This window comes from Parasteatoda tepidariorum, chromosome 6, assembly GCF_982258835.1.
Source record: "Parasteatoda tepidariorum strain Cologne lab strain chromosome 6, Ptep-v5.0, whole genome shotgun sequence".
Lineage (NCBI taxonomy): Eukaryota > Metazoa > Arthropoda > Arachnida > Araneae > Theridiidae > Parasteatoda > Parasteatoda tepidariorum.
Window position 1 is genome coordinate 58240289 of NC_141760.1, and position 25124 is coordinate 58265412.

Consider the following 25124-nt stretch of genomic DNA (forward strand, 5'->3'; position numbering starts at 1 on the left):
AAAAGATATGTTTACTAGTCTTTGAAGACATGGGTAATACAAATCAACTAATAAATAGGTTCTACACAGGCTGTGTAAATATCAACTTCAGAAATTTACTTTAGGATTATAAACGAACAAATATTAATGGAAAGTCATTATAAAAATATTACTCAAAAAAAATCAATGTTGCAAGATTGCAATGAATGCAGCAAGTTAAATAGTTTTATTAATGTTGTTTACTACTACATAATGTGGCATTAAGTGCATTGAAGTTGTTAGTTCTACAACTGGAGATTTTTAAGGAAGTCCATGTTTGTTTTGTAAATATTTGAAAATCATACATCAAGCTAGAGGGGTTCTCCGCTTCAGAAGTAATCGTTTCTATTTTTTGTACAGTCTTCAAGTCGTAAATATTATTATTATAATATATAGTAATATAATATGTTTTATTATTGACACAATTTTTTCAGCATATAAGAAATATTTTTTTTCATTATTATTTCTGCACTACCTTTAAGCTCTTTTTACAATAAAAAAATTTTAAGCATCCGCCAAAGCATTGTTTTTCGTTCTTATGAAATTTATAACTTTTACAACTTAAAACATCACTGTATTTTGTCTAAATATCTGCATTAATCACATATATATGCTTATTTTACTAGCCATTATTTTTTTTTCAGAAATACTCTTCTCTTTTCTATATGCATAGCAGATTTTTTTTTATTTAATTTATGAAGTAAAATTAAATATCTTATCTCGGAATGCATGAATTTAAAAAACGGAAGATAAAGTCTATTTATTTTCTTAAAATAAATATTTATTAACAAAAAATTGTCAAACAAATAATTTTTTTTTTATTCGGTGTTACATTTGAATTAAATTTGTATTTGTCAGCTTTTAATTAAATTTTTTACGAAAGTGCGTGGTTTGTTTATTCATAGATTTAATCATATTTTGTTCAGTAAATATCGTCCGCTTTCTATTGTTGATCATAAGCATTCGGTTGCATAAAAGATTAATTGCCTCTGCTTTGTTATTATTTGCTTATTACGAAAATACAAAAGAATACTTTGTACTATTTTTATGTTTTTTCTTCTTTTCCAATGAAAAGTAATTCTAAGCCATTTCTCTAATTAAAATTTTCATTTAATATTCAATAATAAGATAAGAAGCTTTCAATTCAGATTCTTTGAAAAATGACAGAGAAAATATATTTCGAGTGAAGAAAACTCGTTTGGGAACTCGTGACTGTTTTCTAAATTAAGTTTAGAAAATTTTAATTTTTCTCCCATTCAATAAAAGTAAAAATTGAAATCATAGTTACTGTAAGAATATATATATATATATATATATATATATATATATATATATATATATATATATATATATATATATATGAAGGTAAAACAAGAAGGTACAAAATGAAGATAAAACAAATGAAAATTATAGACATATAAAAACAGGGGGGAATAATAATTAAAAAAATAACAAACAACTGATTAAAAAAAAATTTAAAGAAAGGATGAAATTTTATTTAAAAAAACCGGGAAAAAAGGGATATAATCTTTTTATCAGCCCACACGATTATATCCGCAGTTCTGCTTACTTGCAGCTTATGCGCAATAAATGAAACTTATTGTTTTTCTTATTTTTCTTCGTGTTTTCTTGTATTTATTTATTTTGTTATATATATATATACTTTTGCACAAACAATTAAATTGCTTGTGAAATACTGTTTAAATACTGCTATCCTCAATATGAGACTTAACTTTTCTCACTGATTCCAATTTCAATTTTATTAGACATTTTATATACCTTTTCTAGACTAAAGCGGCAAAAATTTGCTTTGTTTTACTATAACTTTTATACTCCTGATTAATACTAACAAACTAACAATTATTTATTTATTATTGTTTATCGATGTAATAAATGTCCCTTTTTCATACTTTGCTTAATGCATAACTGAAGCAATTTCGAAAGCACAGAAACAAAAGCAAAAAAAAGAAGTAACATGATATTGTAAAATAATATCAATTTTTACAGAGTTTTGTTCTGACATAGAAAACCATAAATATCGGAATTTTAGAAAATGGTACCAATCCCAAAAATGCACCTCCAGCTGCTTCTAAGATAAAAGAAAATCGATTATTTTATTTGTCCTACAGGCTTCTCTGATATGCTTCCCTCCAGGCAGTCAGCAGTTACGCCCCCATAGAAGCTCTATTGTTTCTTCTTAAATTCTTCACAGTTTTCAAAGTGGTTCTGAATTTTGAACAGATGTTCATAACAAGGTCATTTCTCATGTAATACCAAATTTTTTAAAAAAAAATGGTTCTAGCAAAGTGTTCCGTAAAACTATTTTCTCAAGCATCATAGTTTGGTGATTTGTAAACATGAAAGAAAATGTTTTGTCATAAATCAAGCAAAAATAATAACTCTTGAAAGGGTCGGGATATCGTCTTTCTTTAGTGTTATGATTTTAGGAAAATAGCTGTTTCATGATCAATTACTGTGTCGAATTTTGTACTTCATTTAAATGAAAGAACTAAAAATAAACTATAAAAGCATGGCTAAGAAATTGAACTAAACATTACCGTTTTATTTGATACATAACATGATCCTTTAAGGAATATTGCTCGGACTGAATGCTTGAATTCTAATTTTGTTTTAATCCTCTCACGTACTAGTTTATAATTAATTTTAATTGTATATAATATTTTTTATATTTAATAGGTTATAATTAATTTTAGCTGATTATACAACAGTTGATTATACAACAGATTTAGTTGATTATACAACAATTAAAAATATATTTCAATTGATATTAAAAAATGACAAAATTCAAATAATATTTATCCAATGTTTAATTAAAATATGTAAAAAATGCGTAATTTATAATTGTTCACATAATGGTCGAATACCGACACAATTTTTTTTCATCAAACTGTGATCATTTACTTGATTAACATATCCTTACGGTATCTTTTAACGCAACTCATACATATTTTTTAAAACATTCCAAAAACCCTATAGCAACTAGATTATCACCCCTAACCTGGACTTAATAGGATTCTGAAATTCAGAGATAATCTCTGAGGGATCTCTGACGCTATATGTGTTGTCTAATTCAATAGATTATATACATAGCTATATGCAGCTGCGGCCAAATTGCAATAAAATAAAGACTAAGTTAGAATAAATTATCGGTTTCTGAGATAGTTCTATTTAAAAAAATTGCTGTTGTGTTGTATATTAATAAATGGTTACTTCTTTATTATCATATTTAAAAATTTGTGATTAAAGCAAGAAAGACCTATATTTTTCGTTATTTTAGTTCTCTTCTCAGTCGCACATAAAAGTTTTTTTAAAATTGTTGTACAAGCTATTTTAGGCATTACATATTTCTTAGCTCTTTATTTTCATTAACTTTTTAAAGCTGTACGCATTTTTAAAATATATTTTCATTTTTCATACCTATTTCCATTCTCAATTAATATAAGAGCTAATTTCATATTGAAAGCAAGTGTAGTACCAAATATTATTGAATGTATTTAACAATAATTTAAGTGTTTAAGATTTAGATCAAAGATATGACTTTTATAAAATTAAATAATTTTGTTTTCTAAAAACGTAAAGTATTATAAAATCTACATTTATTTTAGCTTGTTTTCTTAATTACGAACTCAAATTCAGTTTAGAGTCACTAATTTTGATACGAAATGAAGAAAGACTTGTTATTTCAAATGAAGCAAAGGTTGTATCCAGAAAATTTTAAATTATTTACTAATATATATTAAATTATTTAACAATAACTTGATCTGGTCGATAAGACCCTCGAACCAAAATATATTTATAAATGAGAAAACTGTTCAGATATTATAAATAATTTTATTTAGTTTTAATTGAAAACTAAGAAACGAGTCGATATATGTGATATGTCATTGACAATTTAAATTAAGCTTTAATTATAATCTGTAATCTAAGATACTATTATGTTTCTAAGTTTAATACTTATCTACAATATAATTATGTGGGCATAATAAGTAATGTCACTTAGTTACAATTAAAAAAGAAATATTTATTTATTTCTACTTTAATATTTTTACTGTTGAGGCAGAATTGAGTTTGGGAGATATGTTATTGACACAGTTCTATAACATATCGGATTCAATTTTCCTGACATGATATAACTTTCTAAATATTCCTTCAAAGTTAGAAATTGGTTGGACTTATAGATATTTATATAATTTAGAATTTTGTAATACATGATTTAGATAATTAGTTTTACAAACAGCAAAGTGTTTCTAATTACAATATTTAGAATTAGTTGGTAGCATAAGTATACAAAGAAAGAAAAAGCTAATTCTTGAAATTTAATTATTATTTAGTTTTGTTTCAAAACGTTGTGACATATCAATGTCATAAATCTCTTATACTTGCATAAAAGTCAAAGAAAAAAATTTTCTTAAGCTCAGTTCTTTTCTTTCTCATAAAATCATTATACCCCAATTAAATTTTTGGCATTCATCTCACTAAGAGTTATCAAAATTGCACAATCAAAAGCGAAAAAATTTCCAATATACAGAAAAAAATTTATATTAGTTATAAAAACTATTTATACAAAATTATATATATTACAAAAATTATATATAATTATGCATTGACTTAATTTTCTAAATATTCTTTTAACATTTGAAATTGTTTGAACTTCTAGATATTTATATTATTCGGAATTTCACATTGTATGCTTTAGTTAATTAGTTTTACAGGCAACAATGCATTTCTAATTTCAATATTTAGAATAAACTAGTAGCATAAGTATGCAAAGAAACAAAAAGCTAATTCTTGAAACTGAATTATTATTTAATTGTATTTCAAGAAGTTGTGACATATGAATGTCATATTTCTTTTATAATTACCTAGAAGGGAAGGAATAAAAAAGATGCTTTTATGCTAATTTCTTTTCATTCTCATATAATCATTATACTCCAATTAATTTTTTTTATTCATCTCGCTGTAGAGTTATCAACACAACACAATCAAGTACGAAAAAAAATTCCCAACATACCAAAAAAAGACATTTACTTGGCACCAAAAAAAAAGTTTTCTTTTCGTGTAAAACATGGCAGATATAAAATAAAAAGAGCAAAATCAACAGAAAAAAGGTAATGAAAAAACCTTCTTTAAGATGTTTTAAAAGACAAGAAAAAGCTACTCTTTTCTTAAACGTAAATGGGGCCAGAACGAGCTGAAGTAGCTGGGTTTTTCAGCCGGTTTCCTTCTTTACTGTTTTATTTCTTCGTTGAACCGAAGCTTAATTGGTCCCTTGGAAAATTTCGAGAACGTAAAAGAGAAGTAATAAAAAAAAGAAAGACAGTTCACGGTCTAATGATAGATACCTCCAGCACTTGAAAAATAAGTCTCGCGCTCCAAGAATGAAGAACTTGACTTTGAATGAGACTTAAGGGATTCTGATGTGGTAATAAGATAGCTGCAAAACAACGGTATTATGCAAGTCGATAGATTTGAATGTAGCATTTGGGAAAACGGGATTTAAATAAAGAAAAATTACAATTACTTGCATCTTGGATGCATTATGAAAATATTCTCCATCACATTGTATGTCGATGGAGATATATTTCACAAATAGGATATTTAATCAGTACTAGTAAGATCATGTATTTTGCTTTTTTTTATCCCTTTCTTACTATATATGAAAAATCGGTTTAATTTTAAACTATATTATTTTCCTTTCAACTTGAACCAAAGCATCAGGTAATCAAGTTAAGATTTAATTTGCATGATAATGTGATTAGTCTTAGCACCTTATAAAAGGTTGCATTAAATTTGCACTATGTTACCATTCAAAACTCATCAAAACCTAGCAAAGTGTGGCTCAGATTTCCTTTTTCGACTATTTGTTTTTTTTACTGATTTCTTTACTTATTTAAGCTTTATGGGTCTTTTGAAAAATTTTGAAAACTTGAAAGAGGTGCAATAAAAAAAGACAGTTCTAATTATCGATGCTGAGAGTCCTTTAAAAATGAGTCACGGGTGGGAAGAATGAAGAACTTGGCTTAGAATGTGACCTAAGGGATTTTGACGTGGTAATAAAAGGGCTACAAAACAACGGTTTTGTGAAAGTCAATTGATTTGAACGTAACATTTGGAACAGCAGAATTTAAATGAATTTAAAAGTTCTGCAGTGAGTAGTATTTTTTTTGTATTTAATGTTTCTGAAATGGGATATATTCAATGCTAATATTATTTTTTTTTTATCCTTTATAACGTTGCAAAAACTCCCGGATTAAGTTACCCTCAGAATTACTTCGACCCAGAGTAAAGCATCCGCAAAATCTTATTTAATGTAAAATCTACTAGAAAAATATAGATTCATCGTTTCTTGTATTTTGCCAGTCTAAACAGTAAGTAAATATTTCTGTAAAGTATAGCACAGTAACTTATTCGAAAGGTATAGTCCATTTTAATTGTCAATAGAGAGATTTTAAGATGTTTTAAACTTTGTAACGGAAAGGTATGGAATTTAGTGAATTAGCTAGTTAAGATGCTTAGCTTATGATTGTTGTTTGTTGTTCCCTGCCTTTGAATTCCCAGCAATAGCGATAAGCAAGTACTTTTATATAAGCTCACCAGACAAAAATTTAGTCACCCTACTACACAAACACTGATGAATCATTAGGTTTCGTTTGATAACGCAGTGGTCAAGTGACGTTCTCAATTGCGTGCACACTGCTTCAACGAGATCAAAGGCAGGTAGCTATCAGTGAGATATTTTTGTTTCAAGCGAAAATTGTGTGATAAACTGGTAAAAAGGGGCAATTATGTTTGGCCATCCCTATGGTCATAAGGTGAATGAAGGTGCTGGGTGTCTTGGTGTTTCGATACGGACTGTTTAACGCATCTACAAGAAGTGGTGTAATACACGTGGTCACAAAGGACGACGTCAGAAGTAGGGTCGGAGAAAGATCCTGCATGAAAGGGGTCGGAGACGTACTTCACGACTTGTCAATCAAAATCGCTTCCAAAACCGAGAGGAATTGCTTCAGTTAGTAAATGAAGGTCCATCCCAACCTGTTAGGGAGAGAACATTGCTACCGGAACTGTATGCAATAAACATTTGGAGTTGAACATCTCGTACGAGGTCATTGCTCACAGACGCACGTAAAGCTGTGCGTCTTCAGTAGGCTAGAAGTCAGCGAATGTGGACAGTTGCTGACTGGCGGAATGCAATATGGTCTGACGAATCACGTTTTTGCCTTTATTCGAAAGACGTCAGTCGTCGAGTTCAACGAAGAGCAGATGAAGCATTTCATCCTGACTATCTGCAAGGTCAGGTTCAAGCCGAAGGTAGATCTGTCATGTTTTGAGGGTGTTTTTCTTATTATAGATTGGGCCTCTTCACTGAGGTGGTCACTAACTTAAACTCACATGTTTATTTGAACATTCTGGATCATTAGATGTTGCCTTTCAGTCAACATCTTCATGAAGAGTGTGTTGTCGATACCCCCCCCCCCTTTTTTCACGATGACAACAGCAAAGTTCATCGGGCTGGAAGACTATATGACGGGTTTTATGAACACTCAGACACTCAATTACATCTTGACTGGCCTGCAAAATTATCTGACTTCTACCCCATTGAAAATTTGTGGGACATGTTGGAACAACGGGTGAAACACCGAAATCAGCATCCATGCAATTTGGTGGATTTGCGAGATCAAAACCTCAGCGAGTGTATTAAACTGGATTCGACGTACTTGCAAAACCTTGTAGACTCACTTCCTAGCTAAATCCAGGCGGTTATCGAATCTCGAGGAGATGGTGCATAGATATATAGTGTACCAATGACTCCCTGAGTGCCTGCACATTTAACAGCAATTTTTAAATTTTCTGAAATATTTTTTACCGTGAAAATAAAATAGATTTCCATTTAACATTTTTATTTAAGTTTGTCATTGGCAATATACATATAAGATATGCTACTTTTGATATTTTCCCTAATCAATCATAATTCATTTAGAGTTAAGAGACGAATACATGTCATAAATAAATTATTATCACAAAAAGCATCTTTTAAATAAATTTTTGATTAATGTCACTACGGTTTCTTCATCGAGAAAAATTCATATCAAACCCAAAATATATTTATTAATAGGAATGGAATTGCACCATTATTATCCTAGCGTAGTTATTTATGTCCAAAACTGTCAAGTCATTTAATGGAAAATTTTGGAAAGGACCGCACTTATTTTTCTTCTAAATGACTTTTTGACTCTACTTTGTTAAAATTCCATGTATTGCTTATTTTCGACACAAACAGCAATATTTCTAAGCTATGACGATCCAGTACATTTTTTTAGAATCTCCAGAAAGAATTAAAACAAACAATGTACAATTTTAATTTTGATTGCTTTTAATGTTAAAGTTATGTATGCTCTCCCTAGTGAAGTAGAAAAAACTTAAAGACGAGTTCACTTTGATAAATCTTAGTTCCTGAAATGACTAAAATTGAGTGAATACTGATTTTAATACAGATTATCGTTAAAAACTCAGTTTGAAGAAACTATGGGTAATTTTGAATATTTTGCATTTTTTTATAATTAGCCACACTTTTAAATTGCAACCATTTTGCAAAAACAATATAGTTTAGACAATATACACGCTTATTTTTTCTTTATTTAGTCGTCAAATTCTCTTGAACATTTTTATAGAGTTGGAATATTTTCGTCATATTTAATTAAATTTTAGCTTTATTATCCATTATAGCCGAAGTTTAATGATATCCATTATCATTTCGTTTAATAATTTAACTTCAATTAAAACTCCTAATCCTCACATACGTCATCCTATGTATCACATATGGAAAAAATACCACTTTTTTGTATGGTATTATTTTTGCCAGATTTCAAGGGGAGGAGAAACCCTACCAAAAACTAACTCTGAATTTTTGGTATTCATAAATAGAGAAGATGCAATAATTTATAAATTAAAATGTATTTTTTACCTCTGCGTCATGATAAAATTGTAATAAATAATAAATGTTATTGCCTAATTTTACATGAAAATAATCTTTATCCTAAATTATTACTAGGTTTATTACTATATTGAGTATTTGTGTGATATACTGGTCAAATTTTAATAAATAGTATTATTCATTTCTAAATATATACTGCACAATTTAAGTATACTATAATTAGAATACGGATGCTTACTAAACTCAAATCATCATCAATGTTTTTTATCATATTTAAGTCTAGGGTTCTATGAAACTTATAAGTAACCTTTCCAATTGCGCTATTTTTTAAATCACTGGTAATACTCAATTTTTTTATATAATTAGAAACATTTATTGAAACCAAAACCTCAATTTAATTCACTTATAAACTGGAAAATGCGTTTATATTCAGTTAAGATTTGCAATAATGAGAAAACATCAAATCATTAGTCTGATTTTTAAGTGGCTTAGGAAATAATCAGAAATTTAATTCCGTTAAACTAATGTCATTTAAATATTATTTATATTAATTTGAGTTCTCTAAATTTTCCCAGAAAAAGTTTAAACCAAATCATTATTCAGGAATTAAAAATCTCATTCCTGATAATTTTAAAAACGCTAAAACTTAAGCAATAATTTTATTTAAGTCAAAAACACGTACTAATAAGCTTTTAAATCAAATTTTTTTATTACTAAATTTGAACAGTTAAGAACATTAAATTGCACACCAACGTTAACAATTTTATTCGGTGGCTAGAATGGAACACTAAAGTTTAAAAAGATAAATGCTAACTCATTAAAACTCGACTTAATTTCCTCTTATAACTGCATCAAATTCAATATACAACATTTTTACGACCACTTTTATTATTGATTTTATCGTTTTTTTTTCATGTTTGCCTAACCCTTATTTTTTTAATGTTTTTTTTTTGCTCCAATGAAATCTTTCATGCAGTAAAACAAACGCAAAGTAGTGCCCTGTTCGGAAAGTAAAATTTTGAATCAATGGTCTATGAAAGAAAAGTGAAGTAGGTGCGCTTTTATGATTCTTCAAATGAAAATTTTGCGGGCGGTTAAACAACTTTACGAACGACGGCGTTATTCTCCGATAAAAATAATGACATTTTTTACGGTCGTTTGATGCCATTTTGATTTGGTTTCGGAGTTTTAATTTCCCTGCTCTTCGACCTGAATACCTCATCAATATCTCTCTTTTCTATGCAAAAATTCCCTTTTTTATTTCAAAGTTGATTCACAAAATGTGCCATTACTGACTTTTGACTACCTTTAAAAAGAAAAGGAAAAAATGGAACAGTAAATTTCTGAAAGAAATCATTTTTCATGTTTCTCATTGGGAAACATTTATCTAGAAAGTATTTTTTTTTTTGTTCCTTTTTGCGTTTCAGTTTTGATATTGATTGAAATTAATCAAAACTCTATATCTTGTTGCAACGCGATGACAAATATATATATATGTTTCAAAAATGTTGAATTAAAATGGCTTTCCACTCAAATTGTGGGTGCAACAAATTCTATGAAATAATGTTTCTTAAAATCTTTAAAAACTCAAGATTTTCCATGAAGTTAAATAATTTGTTAAGCTCTCTGATCAAAAAATTTAGATTTCGCTAAACCAGAAAAGAACCGGAGCAGTCAAATAGTTTAAACGGAGGAAGAAATTCTGGTAAAATTACCTTACTGTATGATATCACATTTTAATAAAAAACATAATCTTGGTAAAAAAATCCAAAATATACGGTGTTTAAACAATTTATTTGGTAAATTTTACCCTTAAACTGGTTTTGGCTCACTTGAAATTCTGGTTTTTAAAATTATAGCTCCTATTACCACATATTAAATACAAAAATACAAAACTGAAAAGTAAATCGAACTCAATAAATGGTTTTTATGCCATGTTCTAAAGTATTATGATAAAATTACCAAATTTTATCACATATCATAAAATTATATTTTATTTTAAATTTTTCAAAAATCATCACCAAATCATTTCAGTTAAAATTACCGAGCGTTTTGGTGCTTTTCAAGTCAGAAAAGCAATAATTTTTTACCATATTTAGATATCTTTCCCGATCCTTTTTTTCCTTAGTGTATAAAAAATTTACAGCGAACTGAGAATTTTTTGTTTAAAAAAATGTTTAAATGAGAAAGTTTATATTTTCTTAGGCCTATGGTTCATTGGTAAAAAGAATCTTGTCTATTTGGACATGGACATAGTTTGGCCATGACCATGGACATCGTATACAATATATACCCATGAACTACGGATTATGTCATGAAATGTGGAATCCGTACTGCATATACGCATTGCCGAACCCATTTCAGGTACTTCTAAATCCATCTCAACTAAATACTGATCGTTGCCTACACAAAATAGTTAACCCCTTGCTTACGGCTGGTACGCTAAATGAACCAGAAATGCTACATCGTACCAAACGCCATAAGTAGAAAGCTAAGTTTCATTTTATTTGGAATCATAAATTTATAAATAGCTTTCTCTTTACTGCAAATATCATTAATTTAAGATAGGTTAAAAAAATTTAAAATCATAACTATAAGGACAATGAACACGCGGTTTCAGCTAGCTTTAAAAAAACTAGGGTGGCATTACCTTAACTTACAATCCCCATTTATCTTATTTGTGTTTACTTGGCATAGGAAGTCAAATGTATATAAATATTAAAAGAATGGACAATAAACCTCCTCTTGAAGTCTTTTTTTTTACAAAACAGACCTATAAACTTGTAGACATCATTTATAAATAGTTGAAAGTAATATCATCTGGATTTACAATTATCTGTTGTTTTGTTTGCATGTTTTGCTTACAATGTTTCGTTTGAAATGCTTATTTACAACCTATCAGTTGTGTATATCATCCCAAATATACTATAAAACCTCATAAACACTATAATTTAAAAAAGCTAGTTATTTTTCTTTCTGAAAAATATATATTTAATTGTTGTTGTTTTCTTTTGACACCGAACCGTTGGTTTACATTTTATCTATTTTGTTTGCAATCCACCATATAAGTCCATTTGTTCTAAATTATTTCAAATCCTCTTAAATACTTTCCTCAGATAGTCTAGTTTTTTTTCATTAACAGAACACAAAATCACTCAATTCAAAAACGTAACCAACAATTATATTTCTGTAAGTCCAAATAAATCAAAACCTCCTTTTAAATTCTAGTTGAAGAGGCCCACAATTAGGCCACTTCACTTCTTCGAAGAATAATGCGAAACAAATTATCTTGGTACAATTTGCCACTTCTAATCTTTAATGAACTCAACCTTAAATATGTAATTATTCTTTCGAACAAGAAAATATTTTTTAAATTCCAACGACATTCACCTGTCCATCGAAGTATGAAAATTAGTTTCCAAGCGTCTGAAAGATTTTACTTTATTAGTTGTCGAATAGTAACTGAAATTGGGAATAGTTCTCATTCCCTGAAGTATTCGCAGTTGTTGAAACAAGAGTAACCAATAGATTTTACTCTTGCCGCTTGTGGTACGTTGAAGCCTTTTTTTTTCTATTTAAGAGCTAAATATAGAAAGTTTAAATAGGCTTAACACTTTTTTTAACTAGAAAAATAACTAACTAACATTAAATAGAATCATCATATATTTTGTTCATACAATAAAGGGCTAGAAAAAAAGTTTAAATATTTATAAAACATGGAAAATAATAAAGATTATTGAAAAGAGGAGAAGAAAAATTATTAAAATTAAAATATATTTTAAAAAATATTTAAAAAAAAAGTTTTATGGATCTTAAAAGGAAAACTTATTAAGAATCCGGAAAACAAAAAAAAAGATAAGATATAATCTCTTCATCAGCTCACACGATTATATCAGCAAAGAGAAGTGCTTTCTAAGCACTCCTTTTTGCTGATATGATCTGTTGCCGATTTAATCAATATTTTTCAACTCATTTTATGAGCTCTATGTACTTACAGCTTATGCGCAGTAAATAAAATTTATTAATTTCCTTCGTTTTTTTCGCCCTTTTTTTATCATTTTTGTCTTTATTGTGATATATATATATATATATATATATATATATATATATATATATATATATATATATATATATATATATATATATATATATATATATATATATATATATATATATATATATATATATATATATATATATATATATATATATATATATATATATATATATATATATATATATTCTTCGGTTACAAATGTTTGGTGTGTGACTTTTACTGTAGTACACAATAAACATCTAATATGTAATTATGTTTGGATCACACATTTTGTAATTCTGCACAGACAGTGGCTCTTTATGTTGATCAAATGTAGTTTTTTAATTCCGATATTGTTTTTAGAACTGGTGATTCCTAAACAGTGCATAGACATAGCATCCTGCCTTCCAAAAAATGATATGGCGTATGGAATTTTACCCTGCACACTGGTGCTTAAAAGTTAAGCACATTTTTATCGCGAAAAAATCTCGTGTAAAATTATGCTTATCACGTAGACAACAGTTTAATTAAATGTCAATCACATCTCACTCGCACACCATGGGCACTCTATTTTAATTATCCACCCATGTCGAAATTATTAGAGTATCTTTAATAACGCTTTTGGGAAGCATATTGACGGTGTTGAAATATGAAGTGTGTGGTTCGAACTTAATTACATATTAGATGTTTGTCGTGTGTAATAAAAGGACCACATACCAAACGTAATAACCGAAAATATTTTGTACATTTTTTTGTTCTTTCGTTCCATTGACATTTGAAATTACAAAGTGTGAGGAATGAGCCGGAAAGCGATATATCAGATTTTTGTCATGTAACAAAATGGTTACCTGTCGAACATTTTTGAGAAAAAAAACTTGGTGTATTTGTCCCCAATTCTGAGTAAAATGAAAATGCTGACTTTTATGACAATTGACTTCACACTCTAATATTGTTCTATTGTATTGAGTTTTTGTTTGTGGGGGGGATGGCTGGTTTTGAACTTCTGTCAAACAAAGAAGAAGCAGGGTGTATTGAAGAGATGCATGATTAATTAGGCAAATAATTGATTACCTAAAAATCCCACCACCCAATAAATACCCTGAAAATCCCTCTCTGTAATTAAATATCATATAAGAATAAAGCCCAGTAAGTTGCCACAGTATTTAATGTTAATTTAACTGTTTTTATGTTAATTAAATTAACATAAAAAAAATTCTTAGAAATCTAATCAAATCAAATTTAGCAACTAGAAAAGTGCCAAGTTCATAAGACTCAAGTGTTTTCGAAAATATTTGAACAATGTATCAGCAAAATCTTGAAATATGTCAGAAAAAGAAATGAATAATTTTTTGTTAGAGAAAATAAAATTTTAAATAGATGATCTTTTAACTTTTTCTTTCTTCAGACATATAATTTTAACTTTATTTTTAGATATTAATATCCGAAACTCAATGATTGAAAATCCTATTTTTTACCTTTTTACTCGAATAAAGAAATTTGAATTCTTATTCTCTTTTAAAATTGAAGGCACCACATTCTATCTTGCTTCTTTTTAACGTTTCTTCATATTAGCTTGACATCTCTTGTTCTCTTTCGAAATCTCACTGAAATGAAATTGTCAACGTCACTAGACAGTTGATACTTTATTCGTCACTGTAGAAGACAGGTGACAATGCGATCTGAATTTTATCTTTTTTTTCCTCACTTTCTCAATAGTTGGCTACTTGCTTTCACGATGGCACCATGCAATACGCAGAAATGCTTTTAAAGATAAATTCGATATTCAGTTATATGGATGTCATCAACTCTAAAGTGATTTACATTTTTGATGCATGAAAGAAATGCGTTTTTATGAATAAGTAATCGTTGTGATTTTTTTCTTGTTCCGAAATTAATGTTGATTTTTTTAATAGAAAAATAACGCGACTTGATTTTCTATGTCATGGGCAGCAGTTTGCAGACCAAAAATGACTTTTAATCTAATAATCTAGTGAATAATGATTAATAAAAAATAATACACTCGACAACAAATATTTATTAATCTTTTTATAAAAATTGATTCAATTACTTTATTTAATAAAGGGAGAATATAGAGAAAACATGAGAGAAAAGAGAATAAAGATTAATGAAAAAAAAGAAGATTTTGCCTTTAGTGTGCTATGTATATATATATATATATATATATATATATATAAGTTCAAAATGAAGAATAAAACAAAGAAAAATAATAGACATATGAAAAAAAGGGGTGGGAAATAATAAGTAAAAATACAACAAACAACATTTTATAAAAAAAAAAAAAAATAAAAATTAAAAAAAAAAAAAAAAGTGAAATGTTAATTAAAAAACCGGAAAAAAAGCCGGAAAAAAAAGATATAATCTTTTCATCAGCCCACACAATTATATCCGCTAAACAGAGTGCTTTCTGATATTGTATCAATAAAGCCAAAGCAAAATATATTAATACAATAGTGTGAGGAGCACTCAAAAAAATTTTTTTTATAAAATAACTACATAAAAATAGATCATAAATAAAGGTGCTCCTCACACTATTGTATTAATATATTTTGCTTTGGCTTTATTGATACAATATCAGAAAGCACTCTGTTTAGCGGATATAATTGTGTGGGCTGATGAAAAGATTATATCTTTTTTTTTCCGGCTTTTTTTCCGGTTTTTTAATTAACATTTCACTTTTTTTTTATTTTTTTTTTCTATTTATTTTTTTTTTTTTTATAAAATGTTGTTTGTTGTATTTTTACTTATTATTTCCCACCCCTTTTTTTCATATGTCTATTATTTTTCTTTGTTTTATTTTTCATTTTGAACTTATCTAATGAGTGCTGTTTACTTGCAGCTTAAGCGCAATAAATGTTACTTATTGTTTTTCTTAACTTTCTTAGTGTTTTCTTGTATTTATTTATTTATTATATATATATATATATATACATATATATATATATATATATATATATATATATATATATATATATATATATATATATATATATATATATATATATATATATATATATATATATATATATATATATATATATATATATATATATATATATATATATATATATATATATATATTCCTTAAGCTAAATCATCTAAAGAATGAAATCTATAACATCACTTGAATCATTTTTTTATTTATACTCTCATTCAAAACTATGGTATTTCCAATTATGTTAGTAAGTAAATACAGAGAAGATAAAGACTTATTTTATTTTATTTTCCTTTATAAAATTCATTCTGCAAACTTTTTCAGTCATAATAACTATATCTAAATTAAAAGTATTTGCACAACGTAGTCATTTAACTGTTAAAAATTTGGATGTAAGCTCTAAGTTAAACTGAAGAATATGTAACTGGATTTTAAGAACAACTAAAACTTCTACTTTAATAACGTTACAAAATCTCTTTTCAAATTTTAAATATTCCTTGAAAATATTTAATTATAGTTCAAATCTTGCACTCTGAAAAGTAAAATACGGGATCATTAATTTTTCTTTAATTGCAACAAAGGTTTTGGCGCAGTAAACACCAGTTTCACAAAAACAGGAACTCAAAGTCCACGACAACTCCATTCAAAAATATATCTAACAGCTTTTAAAATCCAAAAAGACAAAAAAAAACCAAAATAAAAACATTCTTCTTGAGCTTTAATCAAAAGTTTTACAGAAACTTTCTGGCAAAAAGATTTCAAGGAAAATGCAATTAAAAACTCTTTAATGCGCCTTTTCTTCGCCCGGAGGGGTATGAAGTACATATATATAAGGAATTTTTCTTATTTATCCTGTCTTTAGTCTCTTTTAATTCTATGTTTTTCGTATTTCTTCCCATTTTTGAGCTTAATGATGTTCCTAGAGTTCCTTTAAAGTCTACCATTTTCGATGTATCGCGAAATAGGTTTGTTTTTAAATATATCCGAAGAATACTACATCGCTTTTAATATTTTCTTCTGAAAATGTAATGTTTGATGAGAAAAGTTGTTTCTTAAAAAAATAACCTTTCGAAATCGTAAAATAAACATTCCATTGAGAAGGATATGGCAAAATTAACAGATATCGTAGAATGTTGTTATTGTACTTGTATTATATGTACATAATGGATGCAGTCTAATGGTGTCTTACCTTAGCATTATATTCTCTGCTAATGAAAGAAGGAAAAAAAAATTTTGTGACTTTTGTTTGAAGTTTTCTTTTTCACACATGCATTTAACTTAAAAATTCTTAATAAAGTTTGTTAAAAGAATTGGCTCGTTAAGTTTATTTACGAGCTAACTGGAATATTTTTCTTTACTGATTTATATTTTAATCTCGTAAAGAGTTTTAAGACTATGCATGTAAGTTTTTTTTTAAAGTTTTTGAAGAAAAAACAATGTTTTCTTTAATATTCAGGGATTTCCTTCCTTACTTAAATAAATAAAATAAAGATTACTTTACTTTTAATGTAATATAAAGTAACTAATTTATTTTTACTTATCACTAAATTACAAAGAGTAATACGATAAGGTTATGCACTTTATAGAATTTTAAGGAAACAGAGTAATAAAATATTACTTTCATAAGATAATAAAAAACCAAACCATTGTTTTAGGAATCATAAGTTAAGAAAATACTTTGATTTTAATAAACATTTTATGGTGCATTTTAAAGCATTCGTAATAGAATATGAAAATGAAATATTAAATATATGAATTTGATTCTCTTAATAATTTTTAATGTTAAAAAAGATAAATCTTTCAATGGTATTTCTGATATTTTTAAATTAACTGTTGATTTTCTTGAACCAGGGTACTACCTCGTATATCCTTAAGTAGGTTATTAGGTTATTATGTAACTTGTTTGGATTTAGGTTATTATCTAACTTGAATACAGCTTACATTGCCTGGTTTGTCGAAATCAGTCTCAATATCTTTATTCTAAAGAGAGGAAACTGAAATAATTAACAATGTAGTAAAAAAAAGTGATTTTGTAAGAGCTTGCAGCGTGCCCAAAAAACTGACAGCTCAAAAAAATTAATAACAATAAAAAGGAAAAAATCTTCCTTGATCGGATTTACAGTTTCTTCCTCACCGAAAGATAGTTTCAAAATTCATCAACAAATAGCGCTTTCTAAAATCAAAATTTAAAAACTGTGTTTTCTGATGCACGTCAGGCCATTATAACAGAAAATTAAGCATATATATATATATATATATATATATATATATATATATATATATATATATATATATATATATATATATATATATATATATATATATATATATATATATATATATATATGGGTCATTCTCACAAAAACAGTCATTTTCATGTCCCCAGTATATTTTATGTTTGTTTTACAGCTTACGAAAAAAAAAATTCAAGGAAAGTGTCCTTCAGAATGCAAGCTAACAAAAGAATAAAAATAAAATTATCAATTTTTATTTTTTATTTATTTTAGGTAATTAAAATATACGAATATGTCATTCCCTCACTTGTCCCCACTGCTGATTTAAAAAAAGAAAAAAATTGTTACTGAAATAAAAAATTTTTTTTTACAAATTCGTGTTTTTTATTTCAGAATACTAAAATACAGAATTCAGAAAATCAATTTTAAATTTAATTTCTGATAAAAATATTAACACAGCACTATTTTAAACTTTGTCCCCAGTGTTTCGCGTCATTCCCTCACAACAATGTTCTTATCACCTGCAATCTTCTTAGAATAAAAATATTTTAATAAAAACTTCAAAAGTTAACAACTGGCATCATAGAACAAAATTGCAGTATGTTTCCATCTTCAACTTAAAGAAGCCTTGCTGTGGAATAAATTTGAATGAATCAAACCAAGTAAAAATTTTTACATTTGTCATTCCCTCATGTCATTTTTTAGAGTAAAATAAAATACAACTTCATCGAGAAAGTGGATAATTATATGCTGCTTTCTTGTATGAATATAATTGTATGTGATTGACTTCAGAAATTAATTAGGCCTAACTGTTATTTTTAAATTTTATTGAATTCGTCATTCCCTCACTAGTGTATAAAGTGAGGGAATGACGCTGAAGTGAGGGAATGATTCAAGATGAGTTTATTATTAAATTTTTTTTTGTTCAATCGTGCCAGCCAATTTTATTTCCCAAACCTGTAAAAACTATTAAATATATAAGAGTAAATTATAATAAATATTAGATATACTTAGTATGTTATCATTTTCAAACTTTAGGTAGATGTAACTTAGATAAAAACATGTATTAAAATAAAATAGCATTCCCTCACTTTTTAAATAGTGAAAATAATTAATTTACTTATTAATTAATTTGAAAAATAAATTAAAAAATTAATAAATTAAATTATTAAATTAATTTATTTATTTATTAAATTAATTAATTAATTATCAATTATTATAAATTAATTAATTATAAATTAATTATTTAAAAAATTAATTAATTTAAATATTAAGTATATTTTATAGGATATATACTTTCTTTATAATGCCATTACATATTTCTATTAATATAAAAAGTTTCAGAGCTTTTTATTCACTTTACTTTTTCGGGATTTTATGAACTGAAAAATGAGAGTTTTCGTGAGAATGACCCATATATATATATATATATATATATATATATATATATATATATATATATATTTCCTCATGTTGTCGCTTTAGAATGATTGAGATTTGAAACATTGTTTTATAACTTATCTGAGTTGGTATTCTATACATTGCTTTATAATAAATGCGCAGTATAATCATTGCACAAACTTTTTTTTTTATTTACACTGTTAGAACTTTTATTCCAAACAACAAGCAGCAGTCTGTTCATCAAATTAGCATTAAGTTTGCGGCGAAGAGCATTTTCTTTACCTTTACTTAAGAAATTTGGCAGAAGAAAGAGAAATTTAGCTGGGTATTAGCAAAACGCTTTTCGTTAGGTTGTGATTGAGCCGTTTTCTATCTAACCATAAACCATGGAATGTGATTAATTTGCTTATCTAGTTGTTTCACCTCTCGTAAGAAATGAGAAATAGTAGGATTTTTCATTTCAAGCAGTTTTGTGGTGTTTCCATCAATGCGTGAAAGAGAGTATCATATTCTATCAGTCCAGGGTCACAAATTGGTGAGTGCAATTCTGCAAACTTTTTATGTTTTGAAGGGAATTGATGAAATGTTGTGGCGTCAACACCGGTTCTGCCATTAATGAGATTGGCAGATTAGCACCCTCGGCTCTAACATACCCCTAGCTGCAAGGAGCTACGTAGTTTCATTAGGTGGGTCAGTACGATAAAATTCTAGTTGTTCAATCCTATTAGATGAAAGCAGTTAATAGACGGATTTCCTCTAAGTTTACAATTTGAATATCACCTTATTTAGGATTATTTCACTGATTTGTTTGAATATGTTAAAATAATATTTAAATAAATTGGTTTTTAACCGTTGTTTCCGAGAAATTTCAAGTAGTGTACAATTACAATTAACAAATTATTAATGTAGTGTAAACAATAAATATGTAGGGAAATATTTATAAATGTGTGTAACTAAAACTTAAAGTACATTTTAAATAAATTCTGGAATTCTGAAATATAAAAATTTAATTTTCGTAAATGCATTTCCAATAGTCTTTATCTTAAGAAGTTCCTTTCAGCAAATCTTTTGCCCCTGCTTTCAACTCAAATGCATTTTATCGCATCGAATAAAACTTACCTGAAAACAGCAGGTGATATCGATTATTGACTCTAATATTGCATAAATCACCGGAAAATGGGCTATACATTTACGGAACTCTTTAAACCAGAGTATTGTTTAGACAAATTTTTGTTGTTTTCTTAAAACTTTGCATAAGAAAAATCCAGGGTATAAACAAAATAATTACTCGCTGAATATAAAAGATCTCATAACACTTGCATAGCGTATTAATTACAGGAAAACAAGCACAAATCCTAAATTGCAGAACAGAATCAATTTTCGGATAATGTCTAGATAAGTTTCCTTCACATCCTCTTGAGTTTTATTGATTAGGTTATGAGTTCATGAAGAAATACATGAAAATAAAGTTTTATTCAATTATTTATTATTAAAAATTTTACCCGTTCTCCTTTACTTTCAGGAGAAACAATCAGAAATTTTCTTAAAACAGAAAATATTGTGGAAATTTTAACATATAATAGCAATTGGTATTTGTGATTAAAAGATAGATGATTGTGATAGATACACAGATATTTGGGATAGATAGACATTTGTGATAGGGCAGTTATTAGTTTTATAATGATTTTAAAAATTTATCTTGTTTTCTACTGAACTTTTTCTTGTCTTCCTCTTGTCCTTTTGTCTTTTTCTTTTCTTCCAAATGTAAAATCCTTATTAGTTTAATGAAATATACTTACATATCGTATACACACAAACATTATTCATTCGTATAGCTTCGTTCGTATACATATATACATTAGAGATGAGACGGACTCAGCCTGAATTCGAGACGGACACGGGTAACTGTAAAAGGATTTCGGTTAGGCTAAGATTTATGATAAAATTTTCTTAATTTTTTCAACTACTTTTGAAGAAATCTCTGATTCAGTCATTAGAAGTGTGAATTAATTGGTATAAAAATTTGCAGCTATCAGCGACTTTTGAGGTTCTTTAGCTTTGTGTGGCTTAACAGTTTGATTTTATGTTTTAAATTTTTATTTTAGTCATCTTAAAGCTTCAGTCTGAACTATACCAGGCTTTGTACATCGTTCTGTGTTGCAAATGCAGTTAGTATGGCGAACTTATAGCTTTCAAATGACGCAGTAAGATATACTCTATTGAGTAAGACAGTAAAGAGTAATATTCAATGCAAGGCATTCAACGCATCATGAATGCTTGCGAATCGAAATTTGCTCGGGGATTGGAGAGTGAACGTGTGCATAGGCAAAGCTTCTTGCATACTTTACTTCCCTTCTGTAAAAATGCCTTCTAATAGAATTGGTATTCATTAAATCTAATTTATTCAAGAGAGAGGCTGTACTGATAAACTTAAATGAGGAAAAATATTCTGAAATAAAAAAAGAAAAGGAAAAAAGGAGGTCTCAAGTAATTTATAAGGTAATTAGGTTTAATAAGCTCGGATTGGCTCGAACTAAAGTTCTGCTGGCTCGGACCTCCAACAGTGAGCCCAAACTTATCTTTAATCATACAAGTGATCTTGTTTCATCGATTTAATCATCTTATTTCATTTATCGATATTCCTTTAAACCTCATTTCAAAATAAATAGGATTCATTCGAATTCTAGTTACTATTTATTTATGTTGTAAATAAGATTTAAAAAATTATGAAAATAAACTAAGAAGGAAATGAAAAGGGTAAATATAAATTACACCAATTTGTCTTCATAAATATTGAATCATACCTGTGTAATATCATGTTTAACACTTTACAGCAACAAATTTCTTTTGGTTTGTTATCTAAAGGTTCTTATGACTAATATAGAAGTACAATAGGACATTTTACTGGAGAAATACCTAAAGCACAAGGTAATAATTTACAATTTGAGCCATAGATAATAAAAAACAGAGAGGATGATCGAAACTAGAATTGTAGAAGTGTATGCTGAAATTTTGATGTTTCATTTCTTCAAAAATTATCAAAAGGAATTTTAAACAAGACTATAAGTTATGTACTGTTCCAACTTCATAAATAAAGTTTTAATGCTTTTAATACAAAAACGCGTATAAAATAACTTGAAATTTTTAATCATATAACTCATAATTTTCCTATCTGTAAAAATAATATTACTTAACCTGAAGACAATTTCAAGACTATTTATATAATTAAAAACTTAGTAATATATCTAATTAACCACCACATGGCAGTTATATTTATTAGAAAAACAAAACTGTCAATTTAAACTTTGTTTTTATTTTATTTAAATAACTGGATTTGCAATAACTATTTTTGCGTCAATTTTTCGTGGTTGCATTTATATTTATCAAAAATCAAATTGCATAATATTTCATTAAGTTTTTATATCTATTCAAATTATATTTTACAAAATTTTAATTATTATTTTTTATTATAATATATTTATATATATTTTTTTCACATTTCAGAATCGGAGCAGGGTCCACATGAGAAAAGATTACTTAATAAACTACTTAATGATTATAACGTCCTCGAACGACCCGTAGCCAACGAATCAGAACCTCTCCTGCTCAGTTTCGGCCTTACCCTACAGCAAATTATAGACGTGGTAAGTTTCAAAATATTTTTTTTGATTTTCTCCTTGCTTCTCTGTTTGTTTGTTAAGTGTAAACAAAAAATTGTTTAAAAATTAAGAAGTAAAATGTAATGAATCATTAACTAATAGAGTATTAAAAACAAAAAGAAATAGATTAAAGTAATAATTTTTAAAATTTGATAGAAAGGAATTCATATGTATCTTGCTGCTAAAATAATGAACTAATTTGTCATTTGGAATATTATTAAAATTGTTATTATTTTGTAATTGGATACGAAATATCTTTATGGAAATAAATTATTCAGCAAACTATAATTTATATAAATCAATTTATATAAAATCAATTTATATGAAATCAATTTATGTAAAATCAATTTATATAAAATCAATTTATATAAAAACAATTTGTATCAAACTATTATTTATTTCACACAGCAAAAATTCCGGATCAAGTTATTTTTATTATGAAATCCTTTTTTACTGAAAAATGTTACGAAATAAAAAATCAGATTACTCGTGCAGTAACATCTATTGTAAAATAACTGAATCCCAATTATTAAATAATTAATATTGTAAAATGCATGGTATAAAATTTAATGTTAAAAATGGATTCTACGGTAAAATTAATTTTATGGTAAATGCACCCAGAGTGACGGTACATTTTACCAGAATTTGATCCGGAATTTTTTGCTGTGTATTAGGTAATATAATCTATTAAATTTGACTAAGAAATAAATATTTATTTATTATTAATGTATTATTGGTTATTTTATGGATTTTTTTTCTTATTTGAATGCCGTATTTATTTCTAATTACTGCGTTTTTCACAATGTTTTGTTTCTCGCAAACTTTATATTCATTGACTCATTTTATCTTTTTATTCAACAGTAATAAATGAAAACAATTAACCTTATTTAAAATGCTGCAATCAGCTAAAACGTGAACAATAATAGTTAAAGTAAAATGTTTCAAACTCCAGACAATAATAACGTACAGCAATTAATAATTATTAGTCAAATAATTGTTTAAAGCGTAAATTTTATTTTTTGCATTTTTATTTACTGTGAGTAATATAAAATTTAATTATTCAGAAATATTAGACCCATTTCAGAAGTAGTATTAAAGTTGAAAATAATTATTCATTTCAAAATGAGATAATTTACAGCAGAGGAATGTCCCAAAGCGAAATTAGTTAGATTTGTAACTACCGATACCTTAAAAGCTCACATTTTAATGAGAGCATTAGTGGTATCAAATAGCAAAGATGCTTTTTTAAAAACAATTTCCGTGTCACATTTTCTAACATTGAATTTCCATAAAGTTATTTTTTTGCTTAAGGTATTATACACTCAATTATTGCAAATTGAGAAATAACAATTTGCAAAAAACTAAATTAAAAGTAATAAAAAATAGTATTTTTTTCCATTCCACTCCATTTAATTATTTTAAAATGGCCTACAGGTCTTTAAATATTCAGAGTATTTGAAATAAGTTTTTCAGCAAATTATTGCGGAAATTTTATTTCAATTATAAATATCTAATTAAGGATCAAGTTCTGTTTAATTAATTATTGTAATAAAATTTACACATTTTTATGAAACTTATTAAATAAAATTTGCTAGAAAAGAATGTAAAGAAAATTCTTGAAAATAAAGCGCCAAACAAAATGCTAAAATTATGAAAGTCAGAATTAATGAAAGTATGAATTTGTGGTTAAGTTTAATTGTAAAAAAACAGCACAATATATCTACAAATGACGAACTCTTTCTGATAAAACTAATTTGACTATTAGCAGTTTCTAGTTTTTTGCACTGATATTTTTAATTTTCATATTTTCAAAAAAAAATTTATTAATTTAAATTGCAACATTTCTTAACCAAATTAATTAAGTAAT

The 25124-nt window shown here is 26.9% G+C and overlaps 1 protein-coding gene across 11 annotated transcripts in view; it reads left to right on the forward strand.

Annotated features, from left to right (window-relative positions):
* The window catches only part of LOC107447394 (neuronal acetylcholine receptor subunit alpha-7-like), a 414295-nt gene that overhangs the window by 185340 nt on the left and 203831 nt on the right, over positions 1–25124 (forward strand). For all 11 annotated transcript variants that reach the window (XM_071178635.2, XM_087165901.1, XM_087165900.1 and 8 more), the window contains exon 2: positions 23103–23242. In XM_071178635.2, the coding sequence (XP_071034736.1) occupies positions 23103–23242 (140 nt within the window). The remainder of the gene's footprint in view (positions 1–23102; positions 23243–25124) is intronic.